At 40.2% G+C, this 20,838-nt stretch overlaps 1 protein-coding gene across 4 annotated transcripts in view; it reads left to right on the forward strand.

Annotated features, from left to right (window-relative positions):
• Nucleotides 1–20,838, forward strand: part of DSCAM (DS cell adhesion molecule) — a 465,664-nt gene that overhangs the window by 293,182 nt on the left and 151,644 nt on the right. For 3 of the 4 annotated variants that reach the window (XM_064406016.1, XM_064406023.1, XM_064406025.1), the window contains exons 10-11: nt 4,718–4,837; nt 8,819–8,992. In XM_064406016.1, coding sequence (XP_064262086.1) covers nt 4,718–4,837; nt 8,819–8,992 — 294 coding nt within the window. The remainder of the gene's footprint in view (nt 1–4,717; nt 4,838–8,818; nt 8,993–20,838) is intronic. The other variant, XM_064406028.1, reaches the window with a different exon arrangement.

The following is a 20,838-nucleotide window of genomic DNA, read 5'->3' on the forward strand; positions in this document are numbered from 1 at the left end:
TCCTTTGAGTTCAGCCATTAAACAGTTGGCATCTGTCAACTTACGGCTCTTACCCTAAATAATTCAACAGCTCATTTCTCATCACAGGCCTGTGGGCTGCATTGAATGAAGGCCTACCAGAAACTCACTGTTAAAGCAACTTTAAATGCCCTCCTTCACAGGCTCAAGGAACTGTGCTTCTGAGATAAGGAGGATGATAAAAGTAGAACTGTTCAGTCACATTCATGAGCAATTTCAGAGAGTTTCACTTCTAAAGGAGTAAAGGAGTCTCACATTTTACAGCTGAAGAGAGGAGGAACCAATTGTTTACTTTTTTTCTATTAACTCAAACATATCAGACAAATTACCTTGGTTAAATTCTTGCTAAGCGTATTTTCTTTAAGGGCTAATGATCTCCTGAAAGATAATGAAAAAGTGAGCATAGTTTTATCACCTAAACCTAAGTATCAAAATCTAGAACAAGTTTTTAACAGCACTGTGTTCTGAACTATGGAGCACATAGCACAGAAAAAGTTCTTAAATTGAAATAAAATTGAGAAGCAAACGAGCAAGGAGGAAAAAAAAAATTAAAAGGTCCGCCCTGTTTGATTTTTCATCATTTATATAAGAAGAAAAATCCTCTGGCTTTACCTAGACACCAATACAGAAAAAAATGAAAGTTCATTAAATGAGTAATTTTTATTTTGTTGTAGCATCTCTTCAGATTCCTCTTGGCAATCTTAAGACTAAGTGGCAAAGGTTTGTCTTCAAAACCAGAGCAGCAGCTGGCATTTTTATAACCACTCCTAAAGGATGGCCAAATCTTTACTAAACACAGAAACTGTTTCTATTACTGGGTATGGGCTGAGTTTTTTCAGGTAAATTTTGTTTATGGATCCAAAGAAGGAAGCTCTCTGATTTCTGATGATACACCTGGTCCTGGAGCTACAGAGCAAAATTTAATTTTGGCAGTTACCATTCTAGTATTCTTCTCTACTGAAAGTAATAATTAGAATTGAGAATATCAAGAATATCTGAGCAAAAACTTAGGTTTTATATATAAACAAAAATACAGCTATATAAATGTGATGAAAAGCCTTGTTCAGAGCTTGTCAGTGTTAAAGGCATAGCATACCATGGATATCTCAGTGTGTTCTTAAAAGATGTGGAAGAATGTGGCAGACTTTCCATCAAAAATCCCAAAGAATATGTCCACTTGGCATCCATCCTTTTTTTTGCCCTATATCTGCCCAATGGAATTACAGAAAAATTGTGTTTCAGCAGACAACTTTAATGCAAATAGTATTTTAAAGATTGATTGCATTTATTTTATACTAAGCATAAAACTATAACTATAGAACAATTTCCTGAAAATTTAGCATTTCTTGCCAGTGTCATCCAAAGCAAATGAAGAATATTAAAAAATGTTTTTCAAAGAGAAGAGAAATAAAACAAATTGCAGAAATTTTGTATTGGAAGACAGATTTTAAAAGACATTCTTCTCTTCACACTCTTCAGTGAGGAGGAGAACAGTAATTATCAGTCACTCCATTGCATCCTTTGTAATAATTTTCATGTAAGAACTGGTTTTACCTGTAAGAATGGTGGGTTCATGTTATTCTTTGGTTTTTTTCCCTCTTTATGGATAAGCAGCTTGTAGTTGATTTTTCAGAAGATGCAAACACAAATTTACTCACAGCTACTGAGGTGAAACAAGCTGATGCCGAGTCGTACAAAATCAAATCTATTTGTGCAACTAACTGTGCTTTTCACCTGCCTTGAAAAATACCTCATTGTGTGTTTGGCCATGAAATGAACACAGGACAGTGAGAAAGGAGCTACTGAAGCAAATGTTTTCTCTGAGCAGACAATTAGAACAGGATGGGTGATTGCCCAGAGCTGTTGCTGCTGGGATTTTATGTTTGACGTTTACCTATTGTGAATTAACATAACCTACAATAAATGTTTCTCAGCGTGGCAGCCATTGGAAAGCCAAAGTGGTTGCCAGCAGTAAATGTATTTTCTAGTGCAGAGGTATCTCTTGCCTCTATCACTGCTGGTTCCTTCTGTTTCTTGTAGCTGTGTTCCAAAGAGCATTTCTGTAGTTAGGCAATAAACAGCTTTGCATTTTGGCCATAGTGAGGAAAAGATCCAGTTAGGGGGATATCTTAGTTTGAACAGACAGGTGTCTGCTAAGGAAGGCAGGAGCCTCCCTTGAAATGGAAAATGTAAACCCCCTCCCTCTCCAAATTATTATAATTTTGAAATTAAGGGGCTTTCAGGTAAAGATATAGGAGAAGGAATAACAGTTCTTTATTAGGAAAGAAAATAAAAATAAAATTAAACAATGCAGTAATACAAAACACCACTGCCAGAGTCAGAGCATGCCCTGTCCCCCTGTGGGTCAGGGTGGTGGCACAGTCCCATCCCATGGGGGCTCAGCCCTCCTGCAGTGCCAGCTGTGCTTCTGCTGGAGCAGGGATCCTGCACAAGGCTGCAGTTTTCCTCTGCAGCTCCAGGGCTGCTGGAGATGGGCCTGCTCTCCCTCTGGGAATGCAGGGCAGGAGAAAGCTGCTCCTCTGGGAATGCAGTGGGCAAAGGCTGCTGTGCTGTTCCAGGCTCAGATTGTATCCAGGTAGGAATGCTTGGCTCCTGCCCTGGGCGGAGCATCTCCCCATGGGATGCTGGAATTTGATCAGCCCTGCAGGGACACTCAGTGGCCATGGACAGCAGAGATCTCCTGGAGGGAGGATTGGCTGTGGGAGAGAGAAAGAAAAAACTGCCCCATGAACAGCAGAGAACTGCCCCAGCTCTGACAGATGGAAATTCAACACACCCCCCCAGCCTAAAACGGGGTGATTTGCCTTCTAAAGGGCTGTTGTCCTTTTATAAAGCAGATCTATCTGTGAATGTGGAAAGAGAAAGCTGACGGGGAGTCTGGATTGTGAAGGCACAGGGAGGAAGGCTGAAGCTGTTGTGAGGAGGGGTCTCTGAACCTGCAGAGAGAATTTCCACAGACCTTCAGCTCTGAGCTGTCCCACACTCACCAACAGTGCCAGCTCCTGTTTCTCCTTCAGGAAAACTTGGGACACTCTGGCACAATGAGAGCTAATGCTAATAATTGCATGAATTATGAGAGTGTTTACACTGAAGAAAACTTGAGGGTCATATATTAGAGCATTGGTGCTTCTGCTGTGTTTCTGCTGCACAGATTGTCTCAATGGATAATTAGTCCCATATTCATGGGCATTAATAACTATTTCAGGCTCCAGGGAAAATATTTACAATGTTGAGGTCCCCCTCCGTACTCCCTTGCATTTTCTTGTGCTAAAACCTTTTACCAGACTTTCTCAGTTTCTGGCACGCCTGGAGAGGCAGCTCAGGGGTGGACAAGATCAAGGATGGATATTTGGGTTCTTTGTTCTGTCTTCTCTCACTTTCAGACAAATTCAGCATTACCTGGACCTGGGGAATCTATGAGGTTTTAAATTCTGCAGTGGGGTGAGGAGAGCAAGGAACTATTAGGATTTTTCCTGTGCTGCCTTAGAACTCAATGTGTTACTGAACTCAAGCAAAAAAAGAAATCATTTGTGAAGAAAAAAGTCTGTCCCATATTCAGTCACTCTCTGTGGCCCTGTGAGAAATGACAGTATGAAAAACATGTGGAATAAATCCACAATTTATTTACTTCTTATTTTTTGGATATTTACACTTCCATATTCTGAACCAAAGAGCAAACAACAAAAACTGTGACAACTGTGTCAACAAAATACTGTGACTTTAACTGACCATAACACAACCATTAAACACTTTTAATATTCAAAATTTTCATGGGATTTTCCATAGTCTTCACAACTTTCAGCCTCTTTTTAATTATTTTATCAAATGTTTAGGTTTTACTGAGACTTGGACATTTAGAATCAGTCTTTCATGTCAAATTTTTGGACCTAACATTGTCACAAGCTGTTTTCTTCATTGTGTACCTATATTTGGAACATATGGAGCTTTTCCTTGAGATAAACAGCTCTTTATTTATTTATAAATAGGTATGTGTACAAGACTCATGGCAGTGATTTTATGCTACTTTGGGATACGTTTAATAGTATGTGTACACTGATGCGCTGAAATAAGATTTCTTATCAACTTAATGCAAGCAAATTGTGTTGAACCTCTCTCTGGCTGGTTGGAAGGCAAAGTCCCATCAGAAGTTAAGGTCCAAAGACTCTAATTTTAATATTAAGTGATTTGATTGCTAATAAAAGCATTATATGCTAAGGTTATTTAATTAAATTGTTTAATTATTTTTTTTCTAAAGCTTGCTAGTTTACTGTTATAAAAAAGCAAACAGAAAAATTCTATTGTTCTTAGACATTTGACAAACCTACCTCTGGTAGAAAGCATTTCTTTTCTGTCCACAATAATATGATTTATCTATTACTCCGTTTTTAACCTCTCCTATGGAGAGGTCTTATAAATTTATTTTGGTATCCTGTAAAGACCAGTGTTTTTGTCATGCCTGGCAAGAAATACATTGAGGTTGTGCACAGAAAGTGAATTATCTGGTAAAACCAGCCTTGGTGAGTGTGTTACTGGATCAGCAAAAAAATGGTTTTAATCTTTGCTTTTCACTATGAAATGTTATAATTCTGCATGTGACTTCTCTGCCATTTTGAGATACCCAATAAATTGCCAATAAATTGCTGGAATTCTGATGCCTCCCTTTGCTCCCTTCCCACAGTGCCCCCTAGGTTTGTGGTCCAGCCCAGCGACCAGGACGGGATCTATGGGAAAGCCGTCATTCTCAACTGCTCTGCTGAGGGTTATCCTGTTCCTACCATCGTCTGGAAGTACTCTAAAGGTAGGATTCCTCTGGGGACCACTGGGTACAGGCTAATTCTGCCTTAATAACATCCCACTCACCCCTAAATTGCTGTTTTAATCCCCAAGTTGCCAGGGAGCAGCAGGGTCCAATGAGGGACATACCAGCCTTGTTTTATTCGTCGTAAATCATCTCCCCCAGTAATGAATTCTTTGCTTCTTTTTTGCCAAGGTCGGGATTAAATGTGTGAGATGGTATTTCTCGTTCAGACTCAGATGTGTATTAGTTCTTATTTCTGTTACAATCTCACAAACTGTGAGTTGTACAGTGCTTTAACAATCTAAAAATGGAGATGTAGCTCTCTTTGTGCCAAGCCTTTTAAGGATAAACTGTCAAATTAAGAAATGATATGTAAATTATTTTTACTTTTAACCCAATAACCAACCACCCATGCCCGCAATGTGGACTTTTTTATCCAATTGCACAAAACCACCCAAACCCAGGGAGAAGAAGGAGAAGAAGGACCAGCCTCCACCCCAAAACCTCCATCTTGCTTTTTGTATATTACTATATTCCAAACCCTTGAACTCTGAGTTTCCCAGCCTGTGATATCATACACTTCTGTTCAAACTGCACACCCACAATCCCAGTTCTGTCATTCCATTTTGGAAGCTTCTCCAGGGCCTCAGGTCAATGCAGTGTTCTCCTGGGGGTCAGTGCCTGGCAGCACACAGAGTCTCAAATTCTCAGCAGCCAGGGTTCCAACACCCCAGCACGAAGTGCTGGTCACTGTCTCACACAAGGCTGAGCTGGATGGACTTTTGCTCTGCCCTGGAGATGTCCTGGCTGTGCCTGTGAGCCTGTGTCTGCTCAGCAGGCAAGGGATGAAAGGGATGGCTGGGAGAGAACAGACACAGCTTTAATTGAAACAACCAACAAGGTTCACCAGAAGCATTTGGCTGCTTTCTTTTCCTCCCCTTCAAAACTTGTGATAACATGGCCAATCACATCTTTTCAGCAAAGAAGGAAGGTCAGGTAGCATTAACATAAGCAGTAATTCAGTATGAGCTTTACATAATGCTTTAACATTTTCTCCTCATATAACACAGCATTAAAAGTGGCCCCACTTGACCCTCAATAACCATAAGAAATTGACTGCTTCTTAGTTAAAATGGACTGCCTGATAGATTGTATCTTCTGGCCAGCTGTCTTCTGGTAGGTTTTAGCAAAAAAACCCACTTTCTGCAAACTCTGTACCCAATCTAAATGAGTTGACTCCTTAAAACACAAAACTAGGTGCTATTGAGAAGAAATCTTTATGTAATGCTTCATGTGATTTTTGGTTTTCTTAGGATCTAATTGTAAATATTCAAATTGTATCTGAAGATAAAAGGGTGAGAGAAAAGTTCATGTTAAAGACTATTTGTGCTCTTATTAATAAATTATGGTTTGTTGCAAGAAGGGTGCTGGGTCCAAATTCCAATAATCTCAGTGGTATATGGGATTTTAATTCTGAATATAGACCACAAAGGTAATTATGGTTTCTTCTGTTTGTGTGCTGAAGGAGCACAAGCCAAGCTAGATGAGTTGTAATTAACTGTGAGGAGATAAATAACCCATCTTGGAATGATAGAATCATAGAATTGTTGGATAAATCCACTATCAGACTCATCTACATGGATGTATGGGATTCTCTCCTGCTCAGAAAGGACTTTGGCTGCAATAGCAGTAAAAATGTGTGTGCAGATAAAGAAAACTTTGCAAACTGCTGCACAATTTTTTTTTCCAGTTTTTCCAGTAGTTGTCCTCAAGAGTATCAGCCCTTTCCTTTCTGTGAACAAATTGTTCCCACAATTTTTCATGTGAAAAAACACAGGAAGTGAGTGGGCAATCAATGGCAGGCATCTACAGTTAGTAAAGCACAAATGTGCATTCCAACTAAATGACAGGAAAAATTTCTTGTTGAAGAAAAAAACTGACAAAAAGGAAAGTGGGACAAGCACGTGACTAAAATAGTGAAAAAAATCAACAATAGCAACTGAATTTTTCTGAAAACATTATAATTTTAACACTTTTAAGTTCATAGTATTGGTCACCAGGCCTTCAGTGTAGCCATGAGTTCCCAAAGCAAACTCTTCTAGGAATAGAAGTGGTTTTGATATACATGTCTGGGATTTTTTTTTCTAGATGTTGTATTCATTCTAGCTCACCATGTTACACTAAATAATTTCCCATAATATTTATTCACCATATTTCCTTCTGGGTTGACTCAGCCAACTGTTTATAGTGATTAATGCTGACAGATATTAACTTTGTGTACAGAAAGTGGTGTAAGAGAATTCGAAGAAGAGCACATTTTGACTTCCCTGAAAAATCACATGTCCTGCTGCCAAAATAGATTGTAAACCCCTTTTTTCACAAGAAATGTGTCTTAATATACATTTAGGGAGTCTTTAATGTTGGAGGAACCTGAATTGTGGTGACCGTACAACAACATCATGCATCCTCTTCCCTAAATCACCCTTCTTATTTCCAAGGAAAAGTAGATTATTTCTTAAAACTTTATACAAAAATCTTTGGCTTCCTGTTTTTATGGACCTTCCATTTTTACAATGCTACCAAAAATGTCTGATCAGTGGTCTGAGCTTCTTGTTGTTTTATTTGTTTGATTTAGGGCTTTTTGTGGATTTTTTGGAGGTTTTTTTAACAGTGCACTTTGTCAATAAATCCTGGCTGCAAACACGGCAGAACAGAGATTTTTTGTGTCATCAGTCCATCAGCTGTAGCAGGAAACAAGAGGAACAGTCGCTGATGTGGCTTTCCATGTTATCCAGGGTTTCATAAACAAGGGCCTAGAGGTCCCCTGAGTGTGCCATGTTTACCACAGCAGACATCCTCGCAGTCATAAGATATTCATTTGCAGTTTGCATTAGGGATGCATACTGCCATGACTGTTCAGCTGTAATTGTCAATAATTCATCAGCCTCTAAATGTACAACAAATGTGCCTTTTCACCCATGAAAGGGCTGAAAAATCTTCATTTCCTCTCTCCCCCTTCCTGTTTCTTCTGCTTGGTGCTCCTTTTGCCCCTTTAATATGGGCAAATTATTGCTGCTGTTGCATTCCTTCTTTTCATGCAATGAATTCAGTTTGGATAACTGCCTTGGTTTGAAAAGACAGGTGTCTGCTAAGGAAGGCAAGAGCCTCCCTTGAAACAGAAAATGTAAACCCCCTCCCTCAGAATTATTACAATTTTGAAATTAAGGGGCTCTCAGGTAAAGATATAGGAGAAGGAATAACAGTTCTTTATTAGGAAAATTAAAAAGAAATACAAATTAAAAAGAAATGCAAGAAATACAAAATGTAATAGTACAAACAGAAAAACCACTGCCAGAGTCAGAGCATGCGCTGTCCCCCTGTGGGTCAGGGTGGTGGCACAGTCCCATCCCATGGTGGCTCAGCCCTCCTGCAGTGCCAGCTGTGCTTCTGCTGGAGCAGGGATCCTGCACAAGGCTGCAGTTTTCCTCTGCAGCTCCAGGGCTGCTGGAGATGGGCCTGCTCTTCCTCTGGGAATGCAGGGCAGGAGAAAGCTGCTCCTCTGGGAATGCAGTGGGCAAAGGCTGCTGTGCTGTTCCAGGCTCAGATTGTATCCAGGTAGGAATGCTTGGCTCCTGCCCTGGGCGGAGCATCTCCCCATGGGATGCTGGAATTGGATCAGCCCTGCAGGGACACTCAGTGGCCATGGACAGCAGAGATCTCCTGGAGGGAGGAATGGCTGTGGGAGAGAGAAAGGAAAAACTGCCCCATGAACAGCAGAGAACTGCCCCAGCTCTGACAGATGGAAATTGAACACACAGCCCCAGCCTAAGACAAAAGGAACCATCCTCTTCCTTCTGATGATGTCAAAGGCCATTTTTCATTGCACTGAGCCTCTAAGAACAAGAAGCTGTATCTTGCACCTTGTTAAAAATAAAATCATGAGATGCTTTTTAACCTTTCTTCACGGGTTTCTCTCTGCAGGTGCCGGGGTTCCCCAGTTCCAGCCGATCGCGCTGAACGGTCGGATCCAGCTGCTCACAAACGGCTCCTTGCTGATCAAACACGTGCTGGAAGAAGACAGTGGATACTACCTCTGCAAGGTCAGCAATGATGTGGGAGCAGACGTCAGCAAGTCCATGTACCTCACTGTTAAAAGTAAGAACTGAAACACTTCTCTGTGATCCAGATATTGCCATTGAGTGAAAAAAGGCTTTCCTGCATCCTTAGTTTGGAGGGAAGGGAACTGGGTTGGGAGGGGATAGGTTGGATTTGTTGGGTTTTGATTTAATGTTGGCTTTCAGCTGCATATGGTAGCACCTCGAAGTTAGGATGTTTAATAAAAACCTTTGTTAGGTAGAGGAAGAAAAGCAAATTTGTACCAGGTCTGAAAGCTATCCCTGAGTCATGAAGGGAAAATAAGAAAGTTTTTCAGGAGCACAAAAAAACCTCAAAAAATAAATGAAGGAGAAGTACCCACAGCAATTGTCATAAATCTCAGAAGCTGAAGGAAATGTGGATTTAAAAGATACTTTATCTATTCTCAGTGTATCATATATGGAAACTGTAGGTACAATTACTATAGGTAGATATCACATGATATTACAACATACTCTAAGATTTTATAGATACAGCCACAGTAGTTGTTTTGACTTAGCCAGGTAATTTTCAGAAAATCCATCCAATTGCACAAGCTCAACCTACCTGTACTTTCCAGGCACAAGAGACAAAAGCAGTCCTGTTTTCGAGTTCATCTTAGCTATAATTCCTTGAAACATTAACACTGTTTAGAAAACAGAGGAAATATAATGAAAAAAAAAAAAAAAGGTGTAGAGATAATATAATTTCTCTCACTAGAGGAAAAAAGAGACTATTGACACATCAGTGTGCCAAATGTTCCTGGATGACCTGTCAGACCAGTATTGAAGGGGGTGGCCACACTATGTACTTTCATGTTTGTAGGGTTTCTGAAGATTTACAGAATGCTTTGAAGTTCTGGGATGCCAATTACCTTGAAAAAGTTTTGCCCTTGAAAGTAAAAAGATTGTTTTTTCCAGAAAGGAAGGAAAATGGAATTTATTCTCTGTTGGAGAGTGCCCTTTAGACCATTACTGTTTAGGTTGCGGGGTGTTGTTTGTTGTTGAGAATTAATAACTAAGTTATCTTAAGTGTCAAACATTTGCAAGCCCCAATATCTCAGATGTCCTCTCCACTCTAATTTACCATAGTGACTTTATCTTCTAAAAAACAACATGATGACCCCTCCAGCAAATATAGTAATTGGACATTTTTTCTGTGGGCTGATAGAAGTTCCAGCTGCTGTGGTTTGCAGAACTGGCCATTTTGGGGCCAATCTTCACTTGCAGGAGTGAGGCACTGCTGTAAATATTCCACCAGAGCCAGCTCCCTCTGCTTGGCAGCCGTGCACGCTGCCTGTCTGATCACTGCATGCAGTTTCATGTGTGATAAAAGAGCATCCCTTATCAAATAAGAGCAGGAGCTTCCCTGAGGAGCCAGCTGCTGTTTGAATCTAATGAAAACCCCTCTGGCTCTGAGATAGCAGGGAGCAGCCTGTGCCCCTCACACACCCACACTGACACCAGCCCACTGCAGAGCACTGGGAGGATGCTGGGGTCTCTGTGGAAGGGACAGAGCTTGAGCTTCCATCAAACACTCCTTAAGGACAAGATATTCAAGTGAAATAAGCTGCATTATGGCTGGATCCCCTGTTCTGGTGGTGTGGTTGTGGCTCATAATATTTGCATCTGGTCAGGTGGACTGACTCCAAAGTGAGGGCTTGGATTTGCCTTTAATCTCTCTCATCATTCACTGTTTCCTTTTTCTGTGTGGTTAGTCAGGATCCTGTTCCTGGACCTTGGTCCTCAAGTTTGGTCCTCCTCTAGATAAAAACACTGGTCTTCCTCATGAAACTCATGGTATTCTTGATTAGTTGATTCTTCTCCACAAGGTCACCCTAAATGCCTTCTTTAGGCAGAGGGTGAGACCTGGCCCATGAAGTTGCTTCTGGGTGACAGAGTTGATAAGTAAGAAACAGCTTCCAAACCATGAACAAGGGTTATCACTGATGCATATTTTTGTGTCTTCCTTGTGAGAAATTGCCTTCCCATGGCTTATCCAAGAGCAGTAGCTCAAATCTGATAGAAAAAGCAGAGTGGCCTAGATAGATTTGGTCACTGAACATGAAATTAGACTGGCCCTCAGAAAGAAAAACATGGCAGCAATCACTTTACACCTAATTCCTTCACTTCTTGTTCCTTGTGCCACAGATACCTCATGCATGCAGGTGCTAACCACTGATGGCATCACTGAACTTGGAAATAAACCCACTTGTGCACAGGAGATTGTTCTCCTCCTTGTCTGATGAACTTTTTACCTACTCTGTTAGTAACACTGCTGGATAAAGTTTTACCTTTCACAGATCTTATTAAAAAATCTCTTAAATGAGCTGATGCTTTACTCCTCCAGGATTTCCATTGTCACCTGTATCTAAATAAAAAGGATGTTGACCTTTGTTGTCAAAAGAGAGTAGGAGTTTGGTTTTTTTTGTTTCAGTAGTTCAGGAGTGGGCAGGATGAAAATTGATTTAATGTATTTCCATTACTTGCTACCTCTAAAATGGATGGATTTTTTTCTTAGTAAAAACCTATGTGAAGCTATAAACCACCTTGACTTGCTTAAAAAGACTCTTAGTGCTAAGGGGGAAATTGTAATCATTCCAAATACATTTTTTTAGTGCCTCAATGTTTGTTGAGTGACACCTTCGTGTCAGAGGAGATGATCCAAATTCTTAGTTGAAGGGAGATTGCATGAGAAGGGAGTGCAAAGAAAGAAAAAGGAAAGGAAAGGGAAAGGAAAGGAAAGGAAAGGAAAGGAAAGGAAAGGAAAGGAAAGGAAAGGAAAGGAAAGGAAAGGAAAGGAAAGGAAAGGAAAGGAAAGGAAAGGAAAGGAAAGGAAAGGAAAGGAAAGGAAAGGAAAGGAAAGGAAAGGAAAGGAAAGGAAAGGAAAGGAAAGGAAAGGAAAGGGAAAGGAAAGAAAAAAAAGAAAAGAAAAGAGAAAAGAAAAGAAGAAAAGAAAAGAAAAGAAAAAAGAAAAGAAAAGAAAAAAGAAAAGAAAAGAAAAGAAAAGAAAAGAAAAGAAAAGAAAAGAAAAGAAAAGAAAAGAAAAGAAAAGAAAAGAAAAGAAAAGAAAAGAAAAGAAAAGAAAAGAAAAGAAAAGAAAAGAAAAGAAAAGAAAAGAAATACCTTCAGAAATACCATCAGAAATGTGAAAAGAGCAAGCTGCCAGCATCAATGCTGAATCAGGAACCACGGGGCAGAAAATTTTCATTTAGCAGCTATTATCCTGCTCCCTTTCTCTTGAAGGAATGGACATAAAAATCATGACCAGTGAATTTCTCTCTTCTTGTGATTCAAGGATTAGTAGTTCCCAAATTCCATATTCACTAAGACACACAATATTAGAAAGTTATGAGAGATCTGGAACAAGGCATCTAATGCTGTCTTGAGAAATGACTCCTGGTGCTTGGGATGAGAAGACTTCTGAAGAATTTCTATAAAGGATAATGAGCCTTTAACATGAAGGGAAGAACTAAAATTATTTAAAGGTTGCCTGGGAGTCACAGGGGAAGAGATGACTGCTTAAAACAGACTGCCTGCCTTCATCTGAATAAATGTCACACTTCCTAATGTCACTTTAGGGGCTGTATATAATGTGATGGAATGGTATCCTGAAAATATTACCTTCTGAAAAGCAAGCCTGCATTAAGGAATGCATGTTCCTGTGTAAATAATCTGTTGGAGGCAACCATGTTAGCCCTGCCCCTTCCTAAATCTATCACTTCTCTTTGTGACAGTGTGGAGCCTCACAAGTTTTAATCTGATCATCAAAACATTTCCAACAAATCCTGTCTGCCAAGAAAACAGAATTGCTTCATTCACTTTCCCTTCAAATATGCTTCTTAGCTATTGGCATTATATGTGTTTAATACATAAACCTAAAGCTGTCACTCAGATCCACAGCTCCTTCCAGCAGGAACATGCTAATCCCAGCTAATTCTTCCAATGCCAAGTTTCACCACTTAGACTTTTTTCTAAAAAAACCCCAGCTTTAAGAATTGTTGCCTATGACAAGAGCTGATGGAATAACAGGAGAAGAGGCTGGTGGGAAAAGGGAGCCTGGTAAAACTGGTGAAATGTGGAGGCTGTTCCTGTACCACATCATGTTTCTGCTGCCCCTGCCTCTCCTACAGGGCTCCTTGCCCATGTTGACCATGACCTCTTCCAGGCCAGATTTGCTCTTCACTATCTTCAGACAACTCATGGAGCAAAGAGACCTCAATCATACACGCTACTGCAAAAGAAATAAAATATAACATTGGTTACAAACACAAATAAACCCAGAAGATGCTTATGGATGGAGACTGGATGGCATGGAGCTCTTTTCTCCTCGGCAAGCTAACAGTTGTTCCACCATATGGCTGAAGCACTGCAGCATTTGTTTATTGAGATGGATGGAAAGCTCTGCCTGTGAAGCTTTATCCAGGCAGGATAAAGGGACAATTTCCATGTGACCAGGCAAATGAGTTTGCTCTGCTGCGACACCAGCAGCAAAGCCAGCAAGCTGTGATGGAGAACTCACTGTGCTCTGATCACCAGGGTGCCTCTAAATGCTCATTTTAGTCTTGGAGAAAATAATTCCTTGCTGAGAGCACAGGAATGTTGAGATCAGCCCGACTGCTACTTTTGTTTGTGTATAAAAAGCCAATTTCTCATTAAAATGCATGTATCCCACAAGGTGTCAGTAAGGGTGGCATTGCCTGTTCTACATTTGCAAAGATAGATTATCCATGATATGTGGTAAAGAAAGCTTAAAATCACTGTCTCTAAAACCTCCAAAAACACTTATAAGGAGGACAGCAATAATGCTCTGTCAAATTCACCTGAGCCCAGTTATTTTGATATTTCTTAATCTTTCTTTGCTCCATTTTTCTCACAGTCCCATGATCCGTAAATACTAGTTTCTGTGGAAAAAGAAAACAAGACAAAAGCTCCCTTCGCTTTTTGTGTGCCCTGATTTACTGTTTTCTTCTTCTGACACTCTGCCATCTTTTGTTTTTTAAAGGTTTTTTCATTTATTTGATTTTCCATCCTTATTTTGCAGTTATCTCAAGTAGAGTACACTTCCGTCAAATGGACACATTTAGCCAAAATTGGTAAAAATCTCTAGCTAGATGGCTTGCATGTGTCCTGGGAATTAAAGAGTGGGGCAAAGGCAAAGAAAACAAAAAATAATTTCTTTGAATTGCAGCTACTCTCATGCCCCAGTCATTCCTTCTGCTGAGCTGATGAGCTGCCCTTACCCACCTTTGCCCTTGCCCTCATGACAGGCTGCTCTCTCCCTCTTTTACCACCAATTTCTTGGTAATCAAAGGCAAAAACTGTATTAAACATGAGGTTGTGAATAAACTGTCCAATTCCAAGTCAGTGGTGATGAACTTAAAGCCCTTTATGTTTTAATTTTGTGCTCCTGCCCATAGCAGGGCGGTTGGAACTTGATGATCTTTAAGGTCCATTCCAGCCCAAACTGTTCCATGATTCTGTGACTCTAGTTGTTTCTTTTCATGACTCTAATTGTTTCTTTTCATGAAATGCCCGGTCTAAAATACACCGTGAGTGAATCTTGGATGAGATCTCCCTGGATGCAGGCGCTCCCTCTTGTTAACAAAACAGCCCGTTTCTTTCCCTAACGAGGTCCTCCCACAACGAGAAAGGAACAGGGCTCTAAATGCTGTTCTCTGCCTCTTCAAACTGCTGGCACAGCTTTGATTTAGGGACTTGCACTTTAATCACCCATCATGTGTCATTACCCCGACAGGCGGCAGCAGCCGCCAGACACGAGCGCCGATAAATTGCGCCAAGAATCGCTGGAGCGATCCTTTGTTGATTTTCCTTTACAGCTATTCCATGGCAGATCAGCTGTCATAACAACACAGAGCCTCTGGCAACAGAGGGAAATTAAACATGAAGTATGTTCAAGGTAGCTGGTAGAAGGCTGGAATATCCCTTTTCTTCCGTGCCTTCAAATGCTCCCTGCTCCTCGCGGTAACGCCGAGCCCGTGGCAATTCTCTTGTAAGATAATTGCCAGATGTGCTGCAGCACAAATGCTCAAGTGGGTTTGTATGCAAATCTTTGCAATGCTCTCAGTTAAGGAGAAGAAGAGAAGTAAGAACCTCTCTCTCTCTCTCTCTCTCTCTCTTTCTTTCTTTTTCTTTTCATTTTTTAATAAATTTTTTTTTTGAACAATAGCAGCCCTTTTTCTGTTCTTCAAGGCTGGTTGCACAGCAATGTTTCCAGTAGAAAGGTAAAACAGATTTTTCTCCCACAAAGTGTACACATTTTCTGCTGTGTCAACAGTATCATATTTATTGTCTTTTTATTTTTTTCCAAAATAGCTGTCTCTCTCAGCTTTTTGATGCCGAAATGGCAACATTCAAAAGGGAGAATGGGTGAGGCTTATTTTCAAGAGTTTTCTTTCTGGGAAAGTTTTCATAGTGGATACAGACTTTTGAGGCTTTCCTGAAAAATAATCAGTTCAAGAAGAAAATTGTGATGATTTAGTCTTTCAAATGCCTTCATGTCTTCATGGTTTTTTGAAAGTCTCATAAGGGATGGGATTCAGAAGCTGCTGTTTTATTTTCTCCCTTCCTTGAACAGATTAATACTATAAAAACCACAGATATTTTAGCATGTTCTCCTTCCTCAACATTAATATTTATTGTGTCCTGTTAAATTATCCCTTTATTCAGAGGTGTTATGTGGCTCTCAGATTGCAATGAACTCTGTGTCCAGGTTTGGCCAGCTGTGGTCAGAAAACTCTGTGCCACAGAGATAATTTCAGATCAAGGGCTGCAGCTCCTCTGTGCCTGAGCACTGCTGAAACAAGACTTGAGAATAATATCTGATCTACTCCTTCAGCTGAGATGGTAGTGTGGCAGGGATTGATATCAGCTAGACACAATCCATTCATAATAACCATTACTGAGAAAGTACAAATGTCAGTATTTTGTATTTGGCACGATTCTTCAAACCCGACTGTGCTCGAATGCAATAAATGATAATCCCAGAATGTTCTAAGGAGGAAATATTCTGAAAATTATTCTTACTGGTGGTTTAGAATCATAGAATCACAAGGGAAGGGACCCACAAGGATCATCCAGTCCAACCCCTGGCCCGGCACAGGACAGCCCAAGAGTCACACCATGTGTTGTCCAAATGTTTCTTCAGCTTCTTGGCAGGCTTGGGGCCATGACCACTGCCCTGGGGAGCCTCCTCAGTGCCCCAGCACCCTCTGGGGCAAGGCCCTTTCCCTGATATCCAGCCTGAACCTCCCCTGGCTCAGCTTCAGGCCCTTTCCTCCAGTCTTGTTCACAATTCTTCTGCCCAGGGCAGAAGTTGTGCCTCCTGGGAGGGGAATTGCTGGGCTCAGGCCCTGCCCGTGGCTCTGGGGCCATTGCTGGGCCTGGAGAAGAGCCTGGGCCTGCTCTGACCTCTGCACACAGGGACAGACATAGGGACAGACAGGGACAGACAGGGACTATAATCCATCCCTCGGCTGGGTTTTGGGGTGTCCCCAGCTGGCTGCTGCAGGTCTGGATAGCTCAGTCCTGTTCAGCACAGTCTGTCTGGGCTCCCAGGCAGCTCCCAGCCGCAGGCAACCTTAGCAAGCAGTTCAGCTCTTTGTGATTATCAGCTCATTTGTGATTTCAGCTCTTTAGCTTGCCTAGTGCCTTTGGCAGATGCAGGGAGAGAGAGGAGAAGGCTGTATGAGGTTCCACAGAGGTGTCTTTATTGGAGTCTTCTGCAAAGTTTCTCAGGGACAGCATCTTCTGCCAAACTGGGCAAAAGTGGGGGTTTTTATAGGGTACAGGAGTTTTAGAAATTGTCCAGTAGTAAGGGTCGAGGAGAAAGTGACCTGTGGTCTTACAGAGAGATAAGCAAGGGTCCGAAGGTGGAAGAGACGGACTTCTTAGGTTCAGCCATCATGACTTGGCATTTCCTATCATAGGCTGCTGAACGCCATGGAGGCCTTGCAGGCCCTGGGCCTGCTACAAGGGACAGACACAGGGACAGACACAGGGACAGACACAGGGACAGACAGGGCTGAGGCCCCTCTCCCTGGGGCTCCTCTCCAGGCTGAGCAGCCCCAGCTCCCTCAGCCTTTCCTGGGCACGGAGCTGCTCCAGGCCCTTGCTCAGCTCCAGGAGCTCCTGTCCCTGCTGTGCTGAGGAGAACGCAGTAATTGCATTTGAACATTTAGCCCAGAAATTCTTGTCGAAACACACCACTCTTGTAGAATAAAAATTTATCAAATTTCTTTATGTCTGATGTTTTCTTAAAATTACAAAGTGGTTCTAAATCTCAAAGTCAGCCACACAAAATAAGTCCTAATACAAATAGTGTTAGGACAGTGGTCTCGTAAGTTATTTCTTTTTTCCTTCAATTCTTGTGGTACAGGAGTAATGACTAACCACTAACCATGCCCACAATCGAGTGCTGATGTTTACTGTTTATCTGAATCAAATGGGTTTCAAATGCAGCATGGATATAGGTTTACAGTCTTGATTTTTCTTGAATATTTACTTTTATTTAATTCTTAGATCTCTACATTTATCTGGATTTTCATGCTATGGAACCTACTAATTTTTCTGAGTCATATTTTAAAATACAAATGCTGCTGTGAATACATTAGTTTCATTTGTGAGGTGGGAGTTGTTTGCAGTGTGTTTGATGGGTTTAATATTGACTTCTGGGGGAGGAAGTGAATGCAGGATATATTGCAGCTTATTTTTATATTTGCAGTGTCATCAAAAGTTGGGTCTATGTCTTGCTAACAAAGATTAAATAAACTTAAACCAAGAGAGCATTGTAAAGCAATAGTGGGATGTAAATTAATTTAGTGGCTGTGTGCAGCACACATGACTATTTCCACTTCAGAAAAGGTAGCTCTTACAGCACTGTCCTTTTTCCTTTTCCTTTTCCTTTTCCTTTTCCTTTTCCTTTTCCTTTTCCTTTTCCTTTTCCTTTTCCTTTTCCTTTTCCTTTTCCTTTTCCTTTTCCTTTTCCTTTTTTTTCCTTTTCTTTTTCCTTTTCCCTCATCTCTTTTTGTCTGCGTCAGTCTTGCCAGCTTTGAGGTACATCTCATTTAGAAAGTAACCCTGTTCCAGCAGGACAAAGCCTCAGAACTCCCCATTATTATTTTATATCAGTTTAGGATTTGCAGAATGCTCTCTGAACAGCCAAAATAGAGGGCAGAGTCTTAAATTATATTTCTTCTTATATATCAGCTTCTTCTGCATTTTCAATGACTCAGTCACTGTCTTTTTCAGTAAAAACCTTATATTTCAAAAGATTATTAACTCTTTTTTAAATTATTGAATGCTGTCATAGGGCCTGCATAATAATTCTTTATAGTTCTTCATTTTGTTTATTTATGTATTAATATTGTTTGTCCTTATCTTTCATTTGAAGAAGGAAAGCCTAAACTGAGTTATACCAAAAATAGCAAAAATTATTTCATGATACCTGAAGAAATATGTAGGATATAAACTACATTTGAGTATCAAGTGACACAGATGCCAAGTCAGTTACATTTTTCTGTATAATTCTCCTGCAGCAAAAGAAAACTGTAAAAAAGGTAGTTTATATGCAAATATTTTATGCTTTGGATTAGAGTTTATTTCTTTTAAGAAATAGTATCACATGTCACTATCAGCCAAACATGATCTTTTACAGCTGCTTCCATCAGTGCAACTTAAAGCTTTTTTTTTTAAAGCAATTTTGCCTTCAAACATAAAGAGTCTCTCTCACTCTCTTTTTTTTTTTTTAGTACTTTCTTTTCATCTTCAAAATAGATTTTCAAAAATTGTGTGGTGCTTTTGTTCACATTCCTCTGTGAAAATTCGACAGTAATGCTCAGTGTGGGAACAGTGCATAGAGTCTGTGATATTCAACATAAACAAAAAATTTTAAAAATTAAAAAAAAATAAATTAAACCATTGCATGTCAGGTACAATCAGAAAAAAAATATTTGCAAATGCAGATTTTCTTTCAGCAATCCATTTGCTTGGTGGGAAACGTTTCCTTCACCCTTTCACCTTCCCTGGCCATTGGGATTTGCTCAGTGCATCAGCTCCCATTCCCACTGCACATTCAAATATTTGTAGGGTATGTGATGCTTGAACAAATCTGAATATTTTGCTTTTATCTTTCTTGAGAAAAAAAAAAAAAAGGAAGAAAAGGAAGTGTCCAATTCTTGCCATAGCATTGATTTCTGAGTGTCCCCACAGTACAGATAACTAAAGAAGAATGGCTCCATTTTTAGATAAATCTTATTAGAATCCTGCAGGGCTGAGGAATGAATCGATCTGGTCTGTCAAATCAGGAGATAATGAAAGAATGAGCTCTTACTGTTGACCTAATTACTTATGATTAATCTAACCCCATCCATTTTTTTTAACTGTCTCCATTAGACCAAAGAATAATTATTCTTACATCCAATTTTTGTTTTCTTTTCCAATTCTGAGTTGGAATATTTGATCATGTAAGACTTGTGTTGTCCAAGCAGTTAGATGTCTTTGTGACAATAAATTTAGATTCTCTGTCATAAATTATTTGGTATTCAGCTTCCACCTGGATAAATTCCTTCCCTGAGCAAGCAATGTTTTGTAATTTATGGACATAGGTGAGCACAGCACCAAATTCAGAAAGGAGAAATTATCTTTCAGGGAGGAAATAAAATTTTTAGCTCCAACCACCATTCTTGACTTGTGAAAGAGGTTTTCCTTTAAAATTACCTTGTACAAGTGTCCTGGTTTAGGGAGAATTTGGGAGAAAACTGCTAAAGGGGTTCCTCTAGAGAGCAGATTCAAGTGCTCCTCCCCCAACTGGTTCAGGAAAATATTTCCTTGGAAAAAAGTAAAAAAAAACCCCTGTTTATTTATCAGGCAAAGCATTCACTAGCACAAAAAAGAGAGAGCAATATTAAATAATAAAACAGACAAATGGGGATGCAAGCATCATAAAGTCACGCTAGGACAACAAGGTGATGTGTTCTCAGGTGATGGTGGGAGCAGCCCAGACTGTGCAGGGATTGGCAATGACATTTAAACTCCCTGCTTTTACAAATGAAACTTCTGGGGAGATTTCATATTCATCGTTTTGCAAAAAAAAATGCTACTAGGCTGTAATAGATCTCTTGCTGTGTTTGATCTATGGAAATTAAAGGCCTCAAGTGCCAATATTTCTGTGTCTAAGTGCATGAATGTGTGGCCACTCACAACACAGAAACACAGAATCATTGAATGGCTTGGGTTCTGTGGGTGATTTGGTGAAATTTAATGCCTAAAGTTAGATCAACCTAAAAAAAAGCATCTTAAATATTATGCTCCTACAGCCATTTTTCCATCAGAGCCCTGATTTACAGAAATAGTGTGGGCACAGATGTCTTTCATGTAATCAGTGATGTGCTGATGCTTAGCAAAGAGGACGGCTATTTAGGAAACTAAACATATGTTGCTTATATTTGGTTTAGGTTTGGGGGTTTTGTTGTTGTTGTCTACAAATTTGGCTTAAACTTTTAAGAAAAAGTCCTCCAGCAAATGTTGTAATCCTTTGGGAATTAATGGCAAAGCAGCAATGTCAATGGCCTCACTTTCAGTCAGCACTGCAGGTTCTCTCTGGTCTGTTTCCCCATCCTGAACATTTCTCATATTAGTTAAAATAAACTCTAAAATCACATCATCAGTGACCTAACAGGAACATTTTGCTACTAACAGACTTGCCATATTGATAGATAAGTACCTGAGAAACAATCCTTCCATTTCTTGCTTCCACTTCTTTCCTTGCAAAGGGCAAAGGATTTGAAGGATCTAATGTGAGATGGTATAAACCTGTGATCACAAGATCAGAAAGAAACAGAAAATAGA

This window comes from Passer domesticus, chromosome 2 (genome assembly GCF_036417665.1).
Source record: "Passer domesticus isolate bPasDom1 chromosome 2, bPasDom1.hap1, whole genome shotgun sequence".
Taxonomy (NCBI): domain Eukaryota; kingdom Metazoa; phylum Chordata; class Aves; order Passeriformes; family Passeridae; genus Passer; species Passer domesticus.